The sequence below is a fragment of the Mustela putorius genome, unplaced genomic scaffold (genome assembly GCF_011764305.1).
Source record: "Mustela putorius furo isolate JIRA1106 unplaced genomic scaffold, ASM1176430v1.1 tig00003854_pilon_pilon_pilon, whole genome shotgun sequence".
Lineage (NCBI taxonomy): Eukaryota > Metazoa > Chordata > Mammalia > Carnivora > Mustelidae > Mustela > Mustela putorius.
In genome coordinates, this window is record NW_025422006.1 from 8,104,245 (window position 1) to 8,128,265 (window position 24,021).

The window sequence follows — 24,021 nt, forward strand, 5'->3', positions numbered from 1 at the left end:
AGATTGTATTGATCTTAATCCCCTCTGTAGCAGGCTAAGTGCCATTTTTGACTACAGGGTTATAGTTCCAAGCTCCTTTTCATACAGTTGGCAGCTCTGATCCTGTCCTGTCAGTCCTTTCCCCATTCCCAGTTCTATTCATATTCATACTGTCTCTTCCACAACAGAGTAGAGAATGCAAGCTTCATCTCTTATAATTGAGGATGGCTTACATAAAGATTTCTTATATAAAGGAAGAGTCACAGCACTCAGCTCTGGCCCTGATACAGCAAGGTCCTAAGCAGAAGCAAGACTGCTTGTCAAGGAAGATTCTGGCAATGATGGCAGGGAGCCCTGTGGACTCTTCTCCCAGAAAGAAGGTCAGCCAGTACCTGCATGCTTGTCATGGAAGACATAGTTCTTCCTTCAGTCAGCATCACGGAATACCTGTATTCAAGCAGCTTTGACCTTGAACTACTGCTGACCAGCTGCTGTCAAATTCATGTCTGGACAAATTAATATCTGAAGAAGTCAGTCAGTAGACTAGACCAGTATGGTCAACAATGACCTTATTATTAATCCAAGGTGATAAGATGAACTGTAAAGACAATGTAGCAAGTTATTTGTATAGCTAAATTTATTCAGTTTAAAGGACTCTGAGATTGTTTTTACTTATCTTTGGTGTTAGAGGTCTTCCTATTGAAGGTGGTAGATGGTTATTTTATTTTTTTAATGCTTCTGTTAAAACAAAAGTTGGCAGTTTTATGTTGGTTCTACAAATTTGGGGGGAATATTTTGCTGCTCTATGAAACACCTTTGGGAACCACTGATCTAAGTCTGGTATATAACTGTTCCCTGGAACTTTCTTAACCTTGACATTTTTCACATTTTGAGCCAGATATTTCTTTGTTATGGGGGGGCAGGTTCTTTGCATGATAGGATGTTTAGCAGCATCACTGGCCTCTCCCCACTGGAGGCAGCCACCCACCCTTATGCAACAACCAAAAAAGTCTTCAGACATTGGCCCATGTCTCAAGATGGGCTGGGGTGAGGGAGGCTGTACTGAAAAAGTTTGAAAGTTACTGGTCTGGTCCAAAGACATTGTAAATTTTACTATTATTTTTATTATTTTCTCATAATGAATTTCTGTTACAGTAAATGGCAGGTTATGGCTGTTGTATGTATGTATGGTGACCGTCAATAAATGCACATAACAAGGAGAACAAGGCTATATAAAGTGTGTGTGTGTATATATATATATATATATATATTTATTTATATTTTACTTTATTATATATTATAATACCTTGATATATGTCTCATAAAGGTGCTCTAAGGTTTAATTGGCATTAACAAGTATTGAAACTAAACTAAAGCATATGATTGATAGACACAATATTATTACACATGATAATATTTTGCATTTACATGTCACTTGTCACTTGAGACTCTCAGTCCGTTGATTCATTTGTTTCCTCAGTGTATGATTCTCAATTCATCTCAAGGAAACTAAGGCACAGTCAGTGTTCACCTGACATAATAAAATAAAGAATTAATTCAGTCTGTCATTTTCTTTATAATACCCTAATCACTTTACTATATTTTTATACATGTTAAGCATCTTTATTTTTTATATTATATTTTATATACTTTATAATTTTTTTTTAGCATGTTTATTCCTCTTTGTGAGGCTGGCAGTCTCTTAGAAGTAGGGGCAGGTCTTCTTTAGCTGTGTATCTCTCAGAACCTGTAGACTGTTGCTTATTTGTGGGCAGCTGGGCCGGCATTAGGGGAGGCCATGTGTATTAGCTCCGTTTTCCGCAGAAAGACTTTCATTGTAGATTCATGTTTTCAGTGCTGGACTTTTAGGACTGAGATTGCTTTAAGTGAAGGAACATACCTGCATCTTTTGTAATAATCTAGTTATAATACAACTTAAAAATATATTGTACATTCTGACTTTCATGGACACTAATTATCTTTGCCTTCATGGGCTCCTTCCTTCATTAAAAAAAGTTAAAAATGATAGTTTATAACTACATTGGTATAAAGATGGATACAATCTAAGATGTATTATATTCTCTTTTTTGCTGATTAAAAAATAGTTAAGACACTCCTATATTTTAAAACACTCTGGACACTGGGCACTGTGCCCACTGTGGCCTGTGAAGAAATAGGCACCAGGATCACACACTGAAATGTTAACTGTGCTTTTCCTCTTCATTCTTATGCTCCCGGGGAGATATTCTGGTTTTATTGCCTCAGGGAAGAAAGACCCAGCAGGCAACAAAAACATCAAATTCTTGGGTTTGGGATTCAAAAGCTTGGGTCTTAGGATGACACCATAGATTTGAAAGAACAGGTGAAGAGCCGGGCTACCCTATCCCATGATAGATGAGTTCATGGAATGAAGACGAAGTGTAGCAGAGAAGTTGAAAATGTGTGTGTGTGTGTGTGTGTGTGTCTGGGAGCCCAAATTGGAAAGGTTAAAGCTTTAGAAATTCTCGAGCAGATGAGACCTATCACTGCCTAGCCGTCCATTCCCAGGGTAGTGGTTTTGGAGCTGTTGAACTGTGGGGGGTGTGTGTGTCCTCCAAGCCCAGTGTCAGGGGACGACATGAAACCTTGAGGGGCTAGGCAAACAGCTCAGGGATGGCATCTGTTTTCCAGGAACAGGTGGAGAGGGACACATGAAGGTTCTTGTTGGCCTAGATAATGGCACGCTTGTGGCAGAGTGCCAGTCTAAGCAGGAGTCCATGTGGCAGGACCAGAAGGGCATAGCAGAGATTTGCATGCATCCATAATGGAAGACCACAGGAGAATGAGGAGGTTTCCACCGATGTCAGCAGGGAGAGATGATAACAACAAAGATGGATTCTTGGCATGTGGCACCACACAGGCCCTTGAGAGTGGGAAGAGATCCAGAATTGACCAAGATTAAGGTTTTTCCATCTTAGCAATATGAGCACTTGGCAAAGAAATTAAGTACAATTAAGAAAAAAATAAAGTTGCAATTATTGTACACCAGAATTTTTTAAAGCTGGATTATTATTCATTATACATGGGTGTTTATGATACTTTACAGTATTTGAAGGATGTTCTGCTTTTGTATTTTTCATTTTGCAAAAATCTTATTGGTATTATATCTGTCCTCATTTTACACATGTGGAAATGGAAACACAGAAAAATTAAGTGACTTGACTAAAGTCATACAGCTAGGACATGAGCAATGACTCAAACCCCTGGCCCCATTCACTCTACCACCCCTGGTTCTTGATGTTGTTCAGTATTCCCCCTAAGGACTAAAGTGAGAGCTTCCTCGGAGGGTGTCAGAAAATGCTGATGTGGTACCAAAATGCTTTTAGTATTTTGCAATTTAATGCTCAGATGTGTAGTAGGAAGAGGGTTCACATGCCTGGGCTCTACTGCACCACCCTGGCTCCCTTGCTGCTGTGTTCTATGCAGTCTTCTGCTCTCATCTCAGATGCAGAAAGACAAGGCTGTATTTTGAATGCAGTGCAGGGTCCCAGTCCTCATACGGTGGAATGAGGTGGGGGTTCAGGTCCTAAAGGGCCTCCTGACTTAGATTAGAGTTCCCCATCCAGATGAGTGGATGCCATTCTGCTTCCATGACCCTGTGCCCACATTGTAGAATTTTCTTGTGTCTTTCACCAGAGTGTGAGCAATGAAGGCAGGGACTACGTTAAGCTTAGTCCCCATTGTGTCCCCTGCCTGGCATGTAGTAGGTTCCTCAAGTGTTGACTGAATGAGTGGACAATTGGATGGCACCATAGATTTGAAAGATGGCTGGATGGCTGGCTGGCTGGGTAGATAGGTGGATGGATGGATGGATGGATGGATGGATGGATAGGTTCCTCAGTATCCCTTACACAATCCTAGCCCTGTATCCCTCAATAGCAAGGCCCCTTCTGAGGGATGTTTGGGTTCAGCTTCCTTTATCTTACCGAAGAAAGCTTTGTAAAAATAGCTACTTCTGCTGCAGGCCACTCCATTTCCATTCTCTTCCCCTCTTCCCAAGTCCCTCCTCTATTATTATTTCTATCCACACTTTTAGTCAAGATGTTTGGAATTTTTTTTTCCACTCTTCTGTCTACATGTTTTTTCCAGCGTATGTTTTATTGTCAGCTTCCTTTAAACCCTCTTTAGAAGCAGGAAGCACATGTTATAAATCCATATGAGCAGATACTTTGCTCTTTCTCATTTTGAAAAAAACTTCTAATTAAAATGGTAGAAAAAATTGCTAAAGTGGCAAGTTGCCTTTCTAATTTATTACCATATCTTATTTTAGAATTTACTTTTGGTAACTAATCTACATTATTAAATAAGGTTCACTTCATTGGAGTCACTTAGTAATTGTTGTGTTGGATAAATATTGTTGTTATGATATTATTAGTTTTATCACAGTAACTGCATTGTTTTTAGGAAGTACCCTCAGCGTTACTTGAAAAGAGATGGAAAATACTTTATATGTCCCACATCCAGTGAATTTATAATTAAAACAATGTCACAAATATAGTACATTTTCATTGGATAATTTTTTAAAAATTTAAATGCAATATGTAGTTAAAAAAAAAAAAAACACCTCACCACCTAACAGATTCTAATTTATTTTTTAAGGCACCATGACAGAGAAGCCTATCCAAAAGATTATGATATAGAGGGTCCTGAGGACATAAAAAAACTGTGTAATTCAACATATTGGCGACTTGGAACTGATGAACCCCCAGTAAGTAGTTGTTTCTGATTTCTTTAGATCGGGAATCTTCCTCCTAGTGAAACATGGAAAAATAAAGGGAGGAATTTTTCGCTGGCACCACCCCTCCATGCTGTGTTGGGACTTCGGCAGGTGACTTAGTCATAAGGTTATTGGAGAAATTAAATGAGATAAAGCATATCAAGTAGTTAACTTAGTGCCTGGCACATCACAAGTGCTCAGGATACTGTTCGTGCTGTTATGATGCTGTTGCCACATCATATGTCTCCTTTAAACTTCACAACAACCCTGTGAAGTAGGTGGTATTATCTCTACTCTACAGAGGGGGAGAAACTCCTAGAGGTTAAGTGACTTACTCAAAGTCCCCGGTTAGGGAGTGTAAAAGTGAAACTTTGAATCTAGTTCCTTGATTTCCAGTCCTTTATATTTTTTGTAAGGTGGTAGAGTTGTGAGTTATTAAAACATGCTTGTGGGGCGCCTGGGTGGCTCAGTGGGTTAAGCCGCTGCCTTCGGCTCAGGTCATGATCTCAGGGTCCTGGGATCGAGTCCCGCATCGGGCTCTCTGCTCAGCAGGGAGCCTGCTTCCTCCTCTCTCTCTGCCTGCCTCTCTGCCTACTTGTAATCTCTCTCTGTCAAATAAATAAATAAATCTTTAAAAAAAAAATAAAATAAAATAAAAGATGCTTGTATTATTCTAACATTTGTGTGACGCAGTTCCCAAAGGAATGTTCACTGCATGAGTACTTCCTGTTTGAATTGCCACGAGTGGGTTACTCCTTGGCTATTTAGGTGCCTACCCAAATGCCGTAAGGCAGGAGCTCACCTCTCCATAGCCCCCAAATTGTTTCCTACAATGTCAAGAACTTTGGGCTAGTTGAAGACTCAGTTCAACCTTATAGGGTGGTCTTGGGGTGAAGAGCTGGTAATTTGACTAGGCAGATGCAAATGTGTTGAGAAGACTGGGTTTGTATCACACTCTGCCCCTAAAACCAGGGCTATTTTGAAATAGGGCAAGCCTAGGAAGATCCATAAATCTATACTGGGCATGAGTCTTGAAGATTCTTGGGTCTCCAGGGTGATGGGAATCAATTAGTTTATCTGGGCTTATGCTTGTTCCTTCCTGCCTTTTATAGTTACAGTGGATAGAGAATCATAAGGATAGCCGGGAAAATGGACATTTATTATAATGATGCAGCTGCCTGGAAATGGAATCAAGGATACTTACAGGAACCAAGACAAGACAACTAAAACAAGACGTCTTCCTCCCTCCCCTCTCTCCCTCTGTCTCTCTCTCTCTCTCACTCACTCACACACACACACCAGTGTCTCACTGGCATCCTGATTTTGTGCGGCTCAGTGTCCTTTTTCCCTACAGCTCAGACCTCAAGGGCATTCTGATGGTTTCCTCAGCTTCCACATTGGCCTCTTGCCTTTGCACCAGGCTGCCTTGGGGGTCATTAGCCAGCATACGGAGGGGCTCCTGAGTCTGATACTCAACTCTGTCAGTAGCCACTCAGCCCTGCTCCACCAAACCCAGCTTAGCCTTGCTTTCTTAAGCCATGGGGCTGTGTGGTCAGGACAAGAGCAAGTTGGGCAAAGCACACATTGCCAGGCATGTACTTGGCATCTTTGTCTCTTAGAAAAACATTTAGTTTTGACTCCCAAATGAAAATGTTCTTGGTCTCTGGGTTGTGGGAGAAAGTTAGATGAAGTGAACTGTGAGATGTAGGAACCTCAAACTTTCATTCTGTACATTATACATGTTACAGCAATCAAACCTCAGGTCTAATAGAGGGTGTGGAAACAAGATAATATTTACCTTCTCTATGACTTTTGTTCATGGTCATTGAAACCTTGTCCTATTGTTCCAGGTTTACAGATATATTAGACAGGAATGAAAATAGGTCAAGGGGTCAACTGTTTCTGACAAAATTGCTATTCTTATATCCTAATAGTAAGTTACATTTTCTAGACTTTTTGTGTATAAAGCACTTGTTCACCCATCTTGCTTCTTGCTCCTCTTTTTTTTTTTTTTATAATTTTTTGATTTTTTTAATGAACATATAATATATTATTAGCCCTAGGGGAGCAGGTCTGTGAATCGCCAAGTTTACCCACTTCACAGCACTCACCATAGCACATACCCTCCCCAATGTCCATAACCCCACCACCCTCTCCCTACCCCCCTCTTCCTGGCAACCCTCAGTTTGTTTTGTGAGATAAAGAGTATCTTATTGTTTAACTCCTGATCCCATCTTGTTTCATTTATTCTTTTCCTATCCCTCAAACCTCCTACGTTGCATCTCTACTTCCTCATATCAGGGAGATCATATGATAGTTGTCTTTCTCTGTTTGACTTATTTCGCTAAGCATAATACCCTCTAGTTCCATCCACGTTGTTGCAAATGACAAGATTTCATTTCTTTTGATGGCTGCATAGTATTCCATTGTGTGTGTGTGTGTGTGTGTGTGTGTGTGTGTGTGTATCTCCCATCTTCTTGATCCATTCATCTGTTGATGGACATCTAGGTTCTTTCCATAGTTTGGCTATGGTGGACATTGCTACTATAAACAGTCAGGTGCACATGCCCCTTCGGATCACTACATTTGTATCTTTAGGGTAAATACCCAGTAGTGCAATTGCTGGGTCCTAGGGTAGCTCTATTTTCAACTTTTTGAGGAACCTCCATGCTGTTTTCCAGAGTGGTTACACCATCTTGCATTCCCACCAACAGTGCAACAGTGTAGGAGGGTACCCCTTTCTCCGCATCCTTGCCAGCTATCTGTCATTTCCTGACTTGTTAATTTTAGCCATTCTGACTGGTGTGAGGTGATATCTCATTGTGGTTTTGATTTGTATTTCCCTGATGCCGAGTGATATGCAGCACTTTTTCATGTGTCTGTTGGCCATCTGGATGTCTTCTTTGCAGAAATGTCTGTTCATGTCCTCTGCCCATTTCTTGATTGGATTATTTGTTCTTTGGGTGTTGAGTTTGCTAAGTTCTTTATAGATTTTGGACACTAGTCCTTTATCTGATATGTCATTTGCAAGTATCTTCTCCCATTCTGTCAGTTGTCTTTTGATTTTGTTAACTGTTTCCTTTGCTGTGCAAAAGCTTTTGATCTTGATGAAATCCCAATAGTTCATTTTTGCCCTTGCTTCCCTAGGCAAGGTGTTTTAAAGGGGCTTTTGCACTTCACCCGCCCAATGATAACAGTACAAGTTGGGTGGCAGATATGTGCGAAGTCATGTTGTTATATGTGCTCTTGGACATGTTTCTGTAGTAAAAGCCATTAAAAGAAAAAAAATAGATGTAGTAAAACCATTAAATAAAAAACAACGATGTTGGGTGCCTCAAAGGGAGAGGGAGGAGGGGTCAGAAGGAGACCTGGCAAGGGTGGATCAGTCCATCAAGACCAGAAGTTAGCTCTCTGAATAAAGACATCTCAGAAAGTATATTTCCTTTGAGATTGGGAAGGAAACCTCTTTCCGTATAACAGGAAGGAAGAGGAAAAAGAAGAATGGGGAGACTTTTTTGAAAGGATTTGGGTTTTTTTTTGTTTTTTGTGAGAGGCTCGATCACTACTTTCTTGCTCTTCTGTGAGCTCTGATCCAGCACATCCGCTGGGCAAGTGAAGATGGCCTAAGTTTGAGGAAAGTAAAGGAAATTTGAAATAGATCTGAGGGCCACCTGGGTGTCTCAGTCGGTTAAGAATCTGCCTTCGATTCTGGTGATGACCCGGGTGTCCTGGAATTGAGTCCTGATCCTGCTTGGTAGGAAGCCTGCTTCTCCCTCTACCTCTGTCTGTCCCTCCCTCTGATTGTGCCCCTGCTCTCTGTCAAATAAAATAAATTAGATCTGAGTACACTGAGGAGAGAATGTACTAAGGAAATAGTGACCTAACTCCATTTATTTTGTTCAAGTTAATAAGTCTTGGATAAATATATGTGGAATGAATGAATGATTTCCAGGTAGTGCTGGGGCTGAATTTCATGTGGCATCAGTAGACTGAGTTGTGATTAGACTCAGTTTTGACATGGGAGATTTAATCCAACAATAATCAATTACATACAGAAAGGCATTTCTAAAAAAGGAAGAGAGACAAGATTTTGTCAGGCAGGAAGGACTGAAAGGGATTAGATCGGGTTGTCCATTTGTACTAGAGCCTGTTTTGTTTTGTTTTGTTTTGTTTTGTTTATCTAAAGAATGGCTGATGCAATATCACATTAGTGTCAGGTATGCAACTCTATGCTCTGCTGTGCTCACCACAACTGCAGCTACTACATGTCACCAGATAACGCTGCTCCAGTACCATGGACTCTATTTCCTATGCTGGACTGGTGGTTTTTACATGTTGGTTACTAACCAACAAGCCATCAGTTGTACCTTGGAGAGTGAGGAAAGGAAGAACAAGCCCTTGCTGGATAGGCAAGAAGTGGAAGGTGAATGATGTGAGTAGAAAAATTAACAGGGACATACAAGCTGGAAGGACAGGGGCATGAGGCAGAGGGACAGAATGTCAAACTATAGGATTCTGATGCCATAAGTATTCCCGGTAATGAGCTCTACAGGGTGGCACGAAGTGCACTGGATTGGCCATAATGGACTCTAAAATGAGATTATGTAGGAACCGGCAGGCTGGATTACTGGCTGGTCTGTCCGCATAGATGTTAGAGCCTCCTGCACCCCCTCCTCACCTCTTCAGGCTCCCTGCCCGGGACCCCTTCCCACCTATTGTCCCACTCAGGGCCTCCACAGCATCAAATCTGCATTCTTTCTCTGACCCCCAACATTCAGATAGTGTAGGGTCAATGATAAACTGGACAAGAAGCTACAAGTGTACAAGTGTGGTAGTGAGAGAGGTCATGGACAACTTTTTTTATTTTTTAACTTACTTTTTATTTATTTTCAGTATAACAGTATTCATTATTTTTGCACCACACCCAGTGCTTCATGCAATCCATGCCCTCTCTAATACCCACCACCTGGTCCCCCCAACCTCCCACACCCTGTCCCTTCAAAACCCTCTGACAACTGGTTTTTTGTTTTAGCACTGAGCAGTCCTGAGACTGTCCAGAAGACTACCTCAGGTGTTCTCTAGCACACTCACCCCATTTTGAGTCCCAGTCTGAGATGGAGTTGCCCTCCCTACAGAGCCCTGTTTTAAATGTGGGAATGTGTGCCATCATGGACCCCCCCCCAAACAAAAGCATTCCATGGAGTTCCATGGTAAGCCCCCAAACATCTGTATCCTGGTACACAGTCTAGAATTCACCTCTGGTTCATAAGTTGCACGTGTTCTGGGGAAGAGCTACCATGGCTCCACTAAGGCCGTGAATATTGAAGGTGGCATACCGCCATCCTAGCCATAGTAAAGGCCGTATCTTATATATTGTCATCGTGTGTGGATGGAAGGCAGGCACCAAGATCACCTTCCCCCAAAGGGGATGCCATGCCCGACAGCCTGCAGGTATTGCTTGCATACTCAAATAACAGAGCCATGACTTTTTGGTATAAGGCATCGGTAGGCTGTGCCAGATTCCATTCTGCCTCAAAGTGGTGGTGCCTGGATCAGACGAGGAAGGAGGGGAGCAGGACAGAGTCCTGAGAAGGGGATGATTAGACATAAACTTCTGTTCTACCAGCAAGGTTTCTCTTTCACCTTTTCATTTCATCAAAGGTGTCTTATCCTGGAAGGTGGTAGCTGCCTTGTCAACATTCCTATCACTAACAGCTAAGTGACCCAACCAGCCCAAGAACAACACCGCATCCCCCGAAAACACTCCCATTCAGAGTTCATCCACCTGTGGGATCCTCTGATCACTGACTTCTAAGTCATAATTAAGCTAACACAGTAACAGTGAAGAAACAACAGTGTCTTAATCATTATTTTCTGAAAGCTATACCTGTCTTTGATTCTCCTCCAATATAGAAGACTTACTGTAAAGGGTGTAAAGCATTCGGGGGAGAGGTGTGAGCTACTGTATATTTTCAGGAAGGCTAAGCCATGGGACAGGAGAGAGAGCCCATCAGAGGGAGAATGGGCTTTTGGGGCTTTCGGGGGCACATGATACATATTTCCCAAGAGGTCCAGGAGATTGGTCACCTTTTAGAAGATGAAGGAAGCAATCAGTAACGGCTGAACTGATTTGCCCAAAACCATTGCTCCCAAGACAGTACACAGAACAGACAACATGTTACTAGAGAAATATTTACTCTGTGGGCACACCACCAGGTTCTGGCTGCTTCCCCTTTATGCCTGGTTACTGTCCCCTTCCAGTATCGGCATTTGCACTTTTGACCTTTGACTCCCATGTGAGCACACCTTGCCTTGTAGGCCGTCTGAGTGCACCTTGCCTTTTAGGCGGCCTTGGGGGCCATCTGTTGCCTATGGAGTCACGTTGGACAGATGTAGGAGTCTGATGGGTTATATTAGAGGCTAATGGCCTCAAAATTCTTTGTTCCTCCTTGCCCGCAGTTGAGGTGGCAGGGAAAGGATGATCGGGGATGGGGGCTGAATTTGCTGTTCCTGCTTTGTGTCCACGGAGAGATGTCAAGCTTCCATTAAACTCTTTGTATTTAAAGTGCTGTATGGATTCAAGGACCCTAGGGGGAAGGCCCCAAGTCACCCTCTTATTAAGCCTTTTAATATGATCTTCCAGCGTCTGTGCTGCCGTAGGTGTAACAAGGGGAAGCTCCTGGAAGTTATTCAGGGAGTCATCCTCAACCTGTGATGGTGGCAAACTTCCCTGTCTTCTTTCTTTCTGGGATTTCTTAGAAGTGAGTGATGTCTGCTCCACGGAGTGCCATGAATTATGGAGAGTTTTCACGGCATTAAGTTGTCTCTGTCCCGTAGTCTCCACAGCCACCATCGAGTTTTTCACGGATGGGCTATGTTCTTGGTCAGAACCATACCCCATATCATTCTCGGTGTTGTGTCCCTGATCCTTCTCCAGATCATTCTCGGTGTTGTGTCCCTGATCCTTCTCCAGATCATTCTCGGTGTTGTGTCCCTGATCCTTCTCCAGGTCATCTTTGCAGGAACTCTCCTCTAGCAGAATTTCTGGGAGCTCCACATAGACGCTTTTTGACATACTCCTTCTGATCGGACTCTTATTAGAGATTGCCGAGCGTCCACCATGGCGCTGAGACTCAGGTAGCTGTGGAAGAGTCAGTGCTAGAGACTCATAGATCCTGCGGGTTAGGCCCCTCTGGTGTAGGATGAGCCGGTTTTCAAGATGAGACTCCAGTTTTCTCCGAAGCTCTTCATTCAGAGGAAACTGCCCAGGAGGGACAGAAACTGCAGCATGAGCCTTGGTGGCCTTGTGGCTGAAACAAGGGTTAGACGCAGAAGAACAGTAGTCCTCCTGGGATCTTTGGACTATAGTGGGTAAACCCCACACACGTTTCTGTATCTTCTGCAACACGTTCGATTCCAGATGTTCCATTTCTGTTGATGGCAGACTCTCAGACTCATTTTGAGGTCTGTGGAAACAAGCTCCACAGATTTTGATGTCAGGTAGAGGACCAGATGGCAGGATTGGGAGTGGGGATTGAAGGTGGGCCTGGGGCTGGACATGAGGGAGAGGTAGGGGCTGGGTTTGAGGCAGGAGTTGAGGCGGGTTCTCAGGCAAGGATGGAGGAAGTGGATGGGGAACTCCTGGGGATTCCTGCTCTGGGGAGGCAGCAGGGAAGAAGGACCTGCTTGGAGTTTGGAGACCCCAGAAGAACTGGATGGGGGTTTGCTGTAAATGGCCCTCTTCCGAGGTGGTAGGATATGGACACTGCTCCCACAACTCCGGTAAGGGGCTGACATCTTGGGAAAGGGTATTTAGAGACACTGTCTCTGTTTGGATGCTACGGTCCACTGAATGGGCATGATGGGATGGGACAGGAGGTGGAAAGGCAGGGGGCTGGGCTGGGAAATGGTCCATTGGGAATTTGGAATCCAAGGGAGGAAAGGGCTCTGGTGGCACAGAATCACCCGGTGGTGAGGGTGGAAAGAAATCAGCCACAGGGATCACTGGGTGGAGCAGGTGGTGGGGAAGACTCAGACAGCGAAGCTGGTATTAGCTCTCCTGGAGGGACTGCTGAGAAGTCAGTGGAGAGAGTGAATGATGAAGAAGTCACAGAAGCTGTGGAAGCCAAGGGAGTAGAATCTTCCAGAGCCTGCAGGAACAGCAGCCGATCGATCTCCGCAGATGTGCTGTTACATATCTCACAGGAGGGGTCTGGACATAACAGTTGACGAAAGTGGATGGTATCATGATGCCGGCCGAGGGGGCTGCAGGAGACAGGAGGTAAAAAACTGCAGCCAGGACCAGAACAAGGGGAGGCGGCCATGCAGACCTGACAAGGGAGGGGCCACCTGAAGCCTGCTATCCCTTCACAATGCCCCACTTTTATGACCTGGCAGTGTACTCAGTAGCATTCACCCCAATATCTGTTTCTATGGCTACCCCCACCCCATGGCTATGACAGACTGCAGTGAATCCTGCAATTGCATAAAACCTGCTCTAAGAGGCAATAGGATCAAGGGGGAAAACTGGTCACCTTCTTAAAATTGAGATCAGCTTCCGGGCCTCCTCCACTTCCCGTTGGTACCATCTGCCATCTGGGGAAACAGGAGACTGTGTTATATAGTGAAAGCAGAAACATAGGTATTAATCCAGGAGTCCCCTTATAGGACAGCCTTGGGATGTTGGGACTCTGAAAGCCCCAACAATCAATAGATGAGGGCAAATGGCCAGTGATGTGAAGCTGGTTAGTAATCTAGCTTCCTGTATAAAGTACTTTCATGTAAATTATCCATGTGATGATCAGACCACCTCTATGAAGCAGAGAGGTCAGGGAAGACTCCTGAAGGTCCATGATGTCAGAGAGCTTTCACAAAGTCAGGAGACAGAAGTTCTGACTCGTCATCTCACACGGCCACCTAGTGGGAAGCACTCGTCCAGATCCATCACTGCTTCATGCTCAGTAATGGTCAGAGCAGGGATCTGAGAAGGGTTTTGCACTCTGGCTACATTTCCATGAGCCTCTCCTCTGAGGGAATGTATCTAGCAGCTCGCATCCTCAGAGTTCATGGACCGGGCCCTCATGGAGAGGACAGCAAGGATCAGCCTTGGAGAGAGCTCAGGTGGAATAGGCAGAACCTTACCTTCCAGTGTCCCTCCTTTCCTCCTTCTCTTGGCTCTGCCCTGATGCTAGAAGAAAAATGAACAATGAGGGGGGTTGGGATCCATGACTTACTCTTCTCTCAGAAATGGAAACGTCCTTTATGCAAGAATTCTAGGACTTTAGTAGAACTTTGTGTTCCTTGCTTTTTTCAGTTTTAAAGATGATAAAATGTTGTCAATATTTACTCTTTAGAAAACCCAGGGGAGACTTTGTCTAGGAGGTCCACACTTGGTATTCCCAATCAGAAGTCCTTTGTTCATTGAGGACATAGAAAAGGAAGCCCAGCAGTCACACCTGTGCTGCCTCAGGTAGGACCCTGTAAACTAGGTCATAGCTCCGACCTCACTGTCTTCTCAGAGGCTTAGCAGTGTTCTCCTGATCAGCTCAGCATGAAGGAAGGCTTGATCGAGTGATGCTGGACATGGGAATGTGACTTGATATGGTCGAGTGCTGGGAAACTTTGTTCTCTTACACAGACCCCATCCTCTCAAAATAACCCAATCCAGGACTACAGAATCCCTGAGTTTGGGATCTTATCCAAGAACCACCACCATACCCAGATAGACTGTAGTTTCAATTAGAACCCCTAGTCCTTTCTTAACACTTACCCCTGCCCAGGCCTCTTTTCCTAGAGGAGTGAATGTCTGTTCTCTTAAGACTTCCCATTTTAGGTGTTTCTCCCACTCTACCAAACTCCTTTTAAAACCTGGGATTAGGGCTCCTGGATGGCTCAGTTGGTTAAGTGTCTGCCTTGGGGTCAGGTCAGGGTTCCAGGGTCTTGGGATCTAGCCCCACATTGCCCTCCCTCTGCCCCTCTACCGCACTTGTGCTCTCTTCGTCTTAAATAAAATCTAAAAAAAAAAAAAAAAAAGGAATAAGATTTGGGATTAGAAATGGAAACCGTAATAATCCATGTTGAGTTCCCCCCCTCTCCAAGGTTTTCTTACCTTTTGGGTAGTTTTGCTTTTCCAATTTGGAAATGGAATCCCCACCAGGTAGCACAGGAACAGAAGGAGCAATCCCAAACCACACAGGAAGGTGAAGTTGGGATCAATCTCCCAACATGTTGAGCCAGAGCTCAGACATGGTTTGGTATTGCTATTCATAAATGAGAGAACATTCCAGTGTTGGAAATCCATAGTCTAAATCACAAGACAGCCTATACTGTGCACACGCTGAATATATATCCTCCCCAGGCTTACATCACAGAGCACTGTCACAAAGAGTTTCTGAGGGTGAGGGAGGGGACAATTGAACAAGGTGTGTCCAGAGCCCCTCCCCACCTACTAGCTCAGAAGACCCCACCATCCTCCTGGTCCTTCAGATCTGCCATCCTATTTTCTTTGGTGTTGTTTGATAAGTTCTTTATAGATTTTGGATACTAGCCCTTTATCTGATATGTCCTTTGCAAATACCTTTTCCCATTCTGTCAGTTGTCTTTTGGTTTTGTTAACTGTTTCCTTTGCTGTGCAAAAGCTTTTGATCTTGATGAAGTCCCAATAGTTCATTTTGCCTTTGCTTCCTTGCCTTTGGCGATGTCCCTAGGAAGAAGTTGCTGTGGCTGAGGTTGAAGAGGTTGCTGCCTATGTTCTCCTCAGGATTTTGATGGATTCCTTCCTCCATTGAGGTCCTTCATCCACTTTGAGTTTATTTTCATGTGTGGTGTAAGGAAATGGTGTTTCTTGCTCTTCTTAACGTAACAAAGTTGAAAGAAAGATACTATTTAAAAATTTTTTTCATTAACATATAATATATTATTTGTTTCAGGGGTACAAGTCTGTGATTCATCAATCTTACACAATTCACAGTGCTCACCATAGCACATGCCCTCCCCAATGTCCATCATCCAGCCTCCTCCCACCGTCCCCTAGCTACCCTCATTTGTTTCCTGAGATTAAGAGTCTCTTATGGTTTGTCTCCCTTTCTGGTTTCATCTTGTTTCATTTTTCCCTCCCTTCCCCTATGATCCTCTGTCTTGTTTTTCAAATTCCTCATATCAGTGAGATATGATTATATCATATGATATTTATCATATGATACTTATCTTTTTCTGATTGACTTATTTCATGTAGCATAATACCCTCTAGTTCCATACATGTCATTGCAAATGGGAAGATTTTGGTTTTTTATGGCTGCATAATATTTCTTTGTTTATATATACACATCTTCTTTATCCATTCATCTGTTGATGGACTTCTAGGTTCTTTCCATAGTTTGGCAGTGGTGGACACTGCTGCTATAAACATTGGGATGCATGTGCCCCTTTGGATCACTACATTTGTATCTTTAAGGTAAATACCCAGTAGTGCATTTGCTGGGTCAAAGGGTAGCTCTATTTTCAACTTTTTTTTTTTTAAGTTTTATTTATTTATTTGACAGATCACAGAAAGGCAGAGAGAGCGGAAGGGAAGCAGGCTCCCTGCTGAGCAGAGAGCCTGACGTGGGGATCGATCCCAGGATGTTGGGATCATGACCTGAGCCGAAGGCAGAGGCTTTAACCCACTGAGCCACTCAGGCGCCCCATATTTTCAACTTTTTGAGGAACCTTCACGCACGTTTCCTGACTTGTTAATTTTAGCCATTCTGACTGGTGTGAGGTGGTATCTCACTGTGGTTTTGATTTGTATTTCCCTGATGCCAAGTGATGTTGAACACTTTTTCATGTGTCTATTGGCCACTTGGATGTAATCTTTGCAGAAATGTCTGTTCATGTCTTCTGCCCACAAGAAGGGTATTATTCTAGTTCTAAACCCAGACCCACTGATTTTAAATGATTTCACCTAAGGTCCCAGGTGTAAAAAGGAGGGAGATATAGATACAGAGCCTTCCTATTTTCATATGTCAGGTGTGATGCTAGATGTAGCAGAAGGATGGATGAGTTCTTCTTGCCACAGAATTTTGATAGAGACCTAAACACTACAATGCTCTCACTAGTTGGTGAAAAACACACATCTTAAAGCAAGATGCTAGACCATCTAGGCAGGACCTGCTAAGATATTCTAAACTAGGTTAGGCCAGTATGAGTGATTATGTCCTTGAAGACTAGAGTTCAAGAAGGATTTATTTTGTTGTGGGACACATGTCCCTTCTTCCTCAGGTGAGAGGTGTTTTAAGGAAATCAGAGAGATTAATATGTGTATCCTGGAACTCAGAGGGCATAGGGTCCAGGTGTCTGATTCTTGTGAAACAGCAAGGCCCACCTGCTGCAGGATTCCCTGCTACTTTAGTAGCACCCAGCTGGGAAGGTGAGAAACTTAAATCTAATACAGTTAGCAATTTTGATGATTTCACTGGACTGGAAAATTCCGTAACTAAAATGAGATCCTTCTCAAGATTGAGGGGCCTAGAAAAGTTAAGGGACTGGTTGAAAATTCCCATTAAGTGAAAGGGAAGAACCAGCCATCCATGTGGGATGGAAGAGGCAGCTGGATTAAAAATGAAGTTGCTTCATGACTGCATCCTACTGATGGAAAGGATCGATTCAGTAAGAGGGTTCCATGAACACCGCCTCATTTCATCCTCTGGACAACTCTTCAGGCTAGCGCTCCAAGTGGCCACGTTGTGTAAATGAGGACACCGAGGCCAGGTGACGCTCGATCACTTGTTCAAAGTCAAACAGCAAGTAAGTGTATTAAAAATTAAAATCTATTTTTCCCTCTGGTTCCAGAGTCTAAGATCTTAAATACTCCTCAAACTGTCTCTTGGAGTGCCATGTTGTTCCACACCCAGCCCGGGGCCTTTTTACCCCCCAAACACTGCATCCTCCTTCCAGAACATGAACCTGATTATTTTTTTGCTGTGGCTTGGGCATGTGTTGGAGACATTGGTTTCTCATCTCTTATCTATAACCTCTGTCCTGTCTCCTGAGTTGTGTCCGCGCACATGCCAGGTAGCCCGTTTCCTCCCTGTTTCCTTTCCTACATGTCTTCTTAGCATTTCTGGATTTTTGCAATATTTCTGCTGAATGGGGGTTGCTTTTTTTTTTTTGTCCCCCAGCATTTCTGTTCCACTGTATGAAGTGCTCCTTGCTCTTCAGTGCTGGTGTTGGGGCTAATGTGAGCACTGTTTATTTGTAACAGTATTTTAAAAAGGAATTTCTTGGTCTTCATTTTAGCTGAGACTCTCCACAAATAAATGCATAGTCCCATGTGCCAAAGTGAAATATTAGGCCAGTTAGGTGAGACCCTCAAAGATAGTTCCCTTAGGCCGGTACTCACATGAGGGATATAAGAGGATTGAAAGCCAAGAAACCAAAAGAAGGGTTTGAGGGTAGAAAAACAGTATTTTGGAAAAGGCGTACTGTGAGTCTCATCTGCCTGGTGAAGCTAGAGATATGAGGTGCTGGTGATGTTTCCAAAGCAGCAGAGCAGAGAGAGGGGAACTAGCTACATGTACATCATTGGTAAGACAAGGATAATTGAGTACTCAGGCCCTCAGGCGGCTTTTGGGGATCAGATATAGAAGAGAAAGATGACAGAGAGCTGTTTCAGAACCTGCCTAAGAGCCGCTCCTGTAGGAATGGGAGGGACAGTGATTGGATTCCCAGGGACTGAGGCAGGACAGTGACACCCTGTGTCATGGAGCATAACCACTGGGTGTTTCCAGAAGGGATCTCAACATCTGCAGAACACTCAAGAAATTCACCTTTGAACATCCATCAGTGCCAGAGAGGGTCAGACAACAGACATGCCCAGAGGAAACCAAAACAAGATTATACTTCCACCTTTCTTGCATTTACCTCTCTCCTTCCTTGTATCTCCACACCCACATCATAAACCCTAAAGAAGCCAGAGGGAGTTGAGGAGTAGGGAAGAAGTTTAAGAGGGACAATTGAGAAGAAGCCAACTGTGCCATCTTTCCCACTGACATATGTCAGGCCAAAGCTGACCTAAATTACAGGAATGAGTCTTTCATTTCAAATGAAGTTCTGGATCGTACATGGGTACTGAGGATTTTACTTACTTCAATGAGACTCCTCTTGGGACAGAAGTAGCCAGAAGATGTTTGTATTAGCTGAGAGTGGCCACAGAGGTCTTGGCAATTGTCCTACATTTTATCAAGGAGCATAAGAAAGAATTCTCCTCTGCAAATGGCTATGGATGGGCAGGTGATGGAGGAACAATAGGTCTGTTTTCTGATTGTACCTACATACAAGTCCCACTCATTCAGTGAGCTAGTTGCCCACTGGTGTATAAAAGAGCAGCCCGTACAGATCATTCCTCTCTGTCCTCTTCCCTTACTTTATTTTTCTTCATGGCATTTAAAGCATTGGATATATTTAAGACTTCTTTGGTTGTTGATTGCACATGTCCCTTGACTAAATACTAGCACCACGAGAGAAGGGACTTCAATTTGTTTTGTTCTCTGCTGTGTTTCCAGTTCCTAGAATGGTGCCTGGCCCAGACGGGGTCCTCAGTAGGTACTAGTGGAAGGAAGGGATAAAGGAAAGAGACAAAGAAAGAAATAAAGGCAAAAAGGAAGGAAAGGAAGAAAAAAGGGGGGAAGAGGAAGGAAAAAAGGACTGTGTTTCACAAATATATATTGAGGCCCTGTTATTTTGCTAAGTGCTGTGATAAGCAATTCAAAACGAGGTCACTGTACATTAGGCACTCACAGGCTTGCGGGGGAAAGTGCAGATGTACAATCACAGTGACACAGTGTATGATGGATGCTATGATAGGAAGAAGATTAAGACGTGGAAAGGGGCACCTGAACTGAAATGTGTTGAGGGGGAGGGTCAGGATGGCTTCCTAGTAGAGATGCCCACAGCACAGCTCCTGAGCGGAATCTAAAGGAACGATTCATTGGTGGAATCTGGAAATATACCAGTCAGGTTTCAAGAGTGGCATAATCAAATTCCTACTCCAGTGCTCCTTCTGGCTTCAGGAGAGCATGCGGGGCCATGGGGATGCAGCTTCCCGGACAAGCACTCATTCAGGCCACTTTCTCTGATTGTTTTATGAGTCTAAGCAATTATGGGAAATAGCATTTTAAACTATAGCTTTTTGTCTTGGTATTTTATTTAAACTTTATTCAGGTGCTTCTTAACTCTACCAGAGTGAGCCCCATGCAAGCTAAAATGCTCAGAGCTCTTCTGTCATGGTTCCTTCATTTGTAAAGTCCTTCATCCAAGGATCCTCACAGCACTACCTCTGTTACGATCAGTATGTAAGACTGCTTTTAGGAAGGAAACTTCCTCAAAACTGAGAAGAATTAAGTACAGGGTACCTTTGATGCTGTGTCATAGAAGGTGAGAACTTATCAGACATAAAGGAACAAGGAAAACCAATGGGTGATTTTCTAAACAGATTTTTCTTAAACGGCTAATGGATCAGTGCCGAGGCATTTCTAGAACTAACAGGACAATGTGAATGAGCATATTAGGCTAATATTGGTATGACTAGCATTACAGTCATTTTGGCCTTTAAAATGGTAAATAAATGAATAGTACAAGAGTGTGCTAACATTCTTTTTATGAATCTATAAAAAATAGCCAAGAAATTCTCAAATATGAGCTATTTTAGTGGATGAAAATATGATATTTAAAAATTAATGACTCTAAAAGGGATATAAAGGGATATAATTATACCAGATCTGAGAAATTCAATTATTATTTACTTAATCGGTTCAGGTATTTTTTTCTTTGATTGACATAGTAGAATAGTGTTTTGATCATAAGACTATACTTACAGATGCTTCTTGCATTCAGATCTTTATGTACTTGAAAGAGTCATATGGATCAAATTTTTGTGAATGGAATAATTTTAAATGCCTTTGGAGGAGAACCACTTATACCAGGAAAAAGGGAGATGTTTGGGGCAAGTCGGTGATGGAGTCAGGGTCTCCTCTTGCTTCAGGTTTCTGTAATCTCTGAGCTTGAAGTTGATGCCACCAGTTCCAGCATCCTCATGTGGATCTACTTGGACAGTCTTTTCCAACATCAGCACAAGTGTACCTGCCTCTACTGTTTCAGGAATTCTGTATAAATTTAGGCCAACTGAGTGTATTTTCCATGTCTGCTGATGCACCCGTGGGCTTACTGATTCGAACGTGTATCTGCTCTGTCATTTCTAGGGATCTGGGATAGGAATGAATGTAGGCATCTGCCATTTTGATCCCATCACTCTTCTTCACAACTCTTTTTCTATAGCAATAATCATGCCTCATTTAACTCTTTGAGGAACTAGATTTTAATTTTTCAGTATATCAGTTTTCTGAAGCATGTGCTCCGTTATGTTGAACAAACGGCACTTGAAAGAGGCAGTCGTGCGCGCACCTGTATTCTTTGTCTCCACTGTCTATTCACCCTACTTTGTGGAGTGATGTTCTCTTCTGTACCCCTGGATAAAGCGGTATGCAGGTTTTATAAATTTTATGGTTACTCTCTGATCATAACAAGTCTGTCGGTCCCATTTCAGTAATTACAGTATCTCATCAAAATGATGAATTTCATTTAAGGTAAAAGATTTTCTCTTCCTCCAGCTACTCTGCTCCAGGCTGAGGAAGTCTGCAGAGGGAAGTGTGTCTATGTGGGGAGCGCGGGCTGACCTTCTAGTTCTTCACTTGCTCTGTTCTTTCCTTCCCTCAGACATCAAGACAATTAAAAGGCCCTCTTGTGATTATTCTACTAATATTCATTACTTAACTGAGACTGTTTTTGTTACAAGAAACAGTTTTGTTATCTGAGGTGATTAGAAGAAAAGATAGATAGTAGAAAAAAAGAATGAGATCATTTTTCTGATCATACCCATGGCATCCCCGTTGCTCAACATAATGATGGGCAAGGAGCCTCATCGATTCTCTGACATCCTTTAAATAATCTCTGTATGGAACTACTATTGTGTTCTTCTAGACATGAAAACAGAGCCAGAATTTCTAAGAGCAAAACTGCAAAATAAGAATCATCCTTTTTTAAAGATAAAGACTTTTTACGAAGTCTTGATATTGGTTGTTGATGATGGTGACCTTTTGGCAATGATACAAAAAAAGCTACAGTTGGTAGGGGAAGTGCTACTTAATAGCTTCAGTTAGGACTGAAGATCTAAGAGGATAGGTGCCAAGTTCTTCATTCCCTAGTGAGGTGCCATATCTGTCACATGGAACATGCAAAGCATTTAGGCAATGACTGTCTCTCATCCATCTTGAAGATTAAAAAAAGAAAGAAGAGGTTGATGTTGAAGAGACCTGGCTGAGAGTATTTGGAATTTGGAGTCCTTTAGAGAGAATTTACATGCTGAGTTCCACCCCTCCTTTCCCCATGAGATGAGCTACTTCCTGCTGTAGTGTGGGACCTCGAGGATATTGGGCAGCAAGGGATTTAAGTAACTGCTACCCTGAAGTTGAGGAACATGGTTGACTGAGGTCAGACTTACTCCTGAGGCAGCCTGTGCCATCACAGAGGGAGCCTGACGTGGAAAGTGTCTGCACTTCCTACAATATGGGTCAGAGGAGTCTGCTTCCGGGGACTCTGTAAGAGCATAAGAAAGAAATGTCAACTAGCAATCAACTAAAATGCATCTTCCCAAGAGCGATTCTTCCAGTCGTAGGTCATTCTTAGCAGAAAGAGTCTGGCTACCCTCAAATGTGAAACTTGAGGGGAAGTCACCAATGATTTTCTCTTTCCCTGTGCCAGTTACTCAGTCAACAGTTACTGGGATTTCTTAAATGCCACACATATAAGAAGAGTTCATCTTGGAAGATTAGAAGATGGAACTTTAAGGAAAATTGATGCTTAAGAAAATGGGGTATAATAATGATGTTATAAAGTAAACTTCCTAAACACACATTAGATATTTTTAATTTATCATTTGATTCAAGCTAGATCTTATTATGCAAATTTAATGGAAATTTGTGATTATCCTGCAATTTTGTGCTGTGTTAATTTAGCAGTCTCACATACCAAATTACCAATCTCCAGTTTGTGGTATACACACACATATATGTATATGTATACACACACACATATATGTATATATGTATGTGTGTGTGTGTGTGTATGTGTATATATATACACACATATATATATGTATGCGTTTGACTATATATAGCCAAAAAGATTTTTAAACACATGGTAGTGCTTTTATAAATTATCCACCCTTATGTCAGGTTATGAACATTTCTAGACCAAAGTGATTTTTCACATTAAAATGGTGTAGGATTCGTTTTCCCACATGCAGCAGACACCACAAATTAACAGTGGCTGTCCACATAAGGTTTTATTCTTTCATGTAAAAAGTCTGGATGATAGCAGGTCAGGAATGGTATGGCAGTTTGCCAGAAACCTGCTCCTTCCGGCTTTCTACCCTGCCGTCCCTGCGCAGAGCCCAAGATGGCTGCCAGAAACCTGCTCTGTCCACATTTCATGCAGGAGGAAAAGAAAAGCAGTGGGAACTTTCCTGGAGTTGTATAAATTATTTCCCTTTATGCCTCATTGTTCAGAACAATGGTTATATTTAGGTATAAAGGAGACTAGAAGTGCACTTGCTATGGTGAGCTCTGGATGTTATATGGAAGTATTGAATCACTATATTGTACACCTGAAACTAATATTATATTGTATGTTAACTAACCAGAATTTAAATAAAAACTTTAAACTATCTTTTTAAAAGATAAAGGAAACTAGAAAATGTGGTCTGAAACACCAGGTCTCTAGCTAAAATTTGGGGGGTTCTAACACTGATAAAGACAGGAGGTCTAAAATTGAGGGGTACAGGAAACAGAGGTTAGGAGTGGGTCCTGGAGACAGATGGTTTCTTTCTCGGTCTTGGCTCCACCACTTACTAGGTTGTAACTTTGGTCAAGAGTCTGACACTTTCCATGTCTTTATTTCCTCAGGTGTGAAGTGGGAGTAGTAGAGTTTTCATAAACATTTAACGTGAAGACATTTAGAACAGTGTCTAGCCATGTGCTGTTATCATTCCCATGATCCCCATGATCTACTGCAGCTCACTAAGCTATAGTCAGTCAAGCCTCTGGAGTGTGTTTACTACACTCACCTGGCCCTTCATAGATATAGACTGATGAATGAATGAGTCAGGCTGCATGTTTTGAATGGTAGAATTTCTGCTTTCTCACTGCTTTACCTGGGCCTCACATATTCTGTTTCAGCCTCAGTTTTTCCTTAAA

General features: G+C 42.7%; 2 protein-coding genes across 7 annotated transcripts in view; one reads left to right on the forward strand and one right to left on the reverse strand.

Moving 5' to 3' along the window:
* The window catches only part of CFAP95 (cilia and flagella associated protein 95), a 127,163-nt gene that overhangs the window by 63,085 nt on the left and 40,057 nt on the right, over positions 1–24,021 (forward strand). For 3 of the 6 annotated variants that reach the window (XM_045065083.1, XM_004769234.3, XM_045065080.1), the window contains exon 2: positions 4,618–4,726. The exons of 2 other annotated variants lie outside the window; for them this stretch is intronic. Coding sequence is in view for 2 of the 4 variants with exons in the window: in XM_004769234.3 (XP_004769291.1) it covers positions 4,618–4,726 (109 nt within the window). In the remaining 2 variants the exon portion in view is untranslated. Of the gene's footprint in view, positions 1–4,617; positions 4,727–17,232; positions 17,519–24,021 lie in introns of those variants that run through there. One more of the 6 variants, XM_045065085.1, reaches the window with a different exon arrangement.
* On the reverse strand, positions 10,804–13,423 carry LOC123387527 (spermatogenesis-associated protein 31D1-like). Its single transcript, XM_045065079.1, has 2 exons — positions 13,270–13,423; positions 10,804–13,000 (listed from the first exon to the last, which is right to left on the reverse strand). The coding sequence occupies exon 2, from the start codon at positions 12,648–12,650 to the stop codon at positions 10,980–10,982; it is 1,671 nt and encodes a 556-aa protein (XP_044921014.1). The 5' UTR covers positions 12,651–13,000; positions 13,270–13,423; the 3' UTR covers positions 10,804–10,979.

Excerpts from the sequence above, each read along its gene's own strand:
- LOC123387527 (XM_045065079.1), bottom strand. The coding sequence starts at position 12,650 with ATGGACCATTTCCCAGCCCAGCCCCCTGCCTTTCCACCTCCTGTCCCA.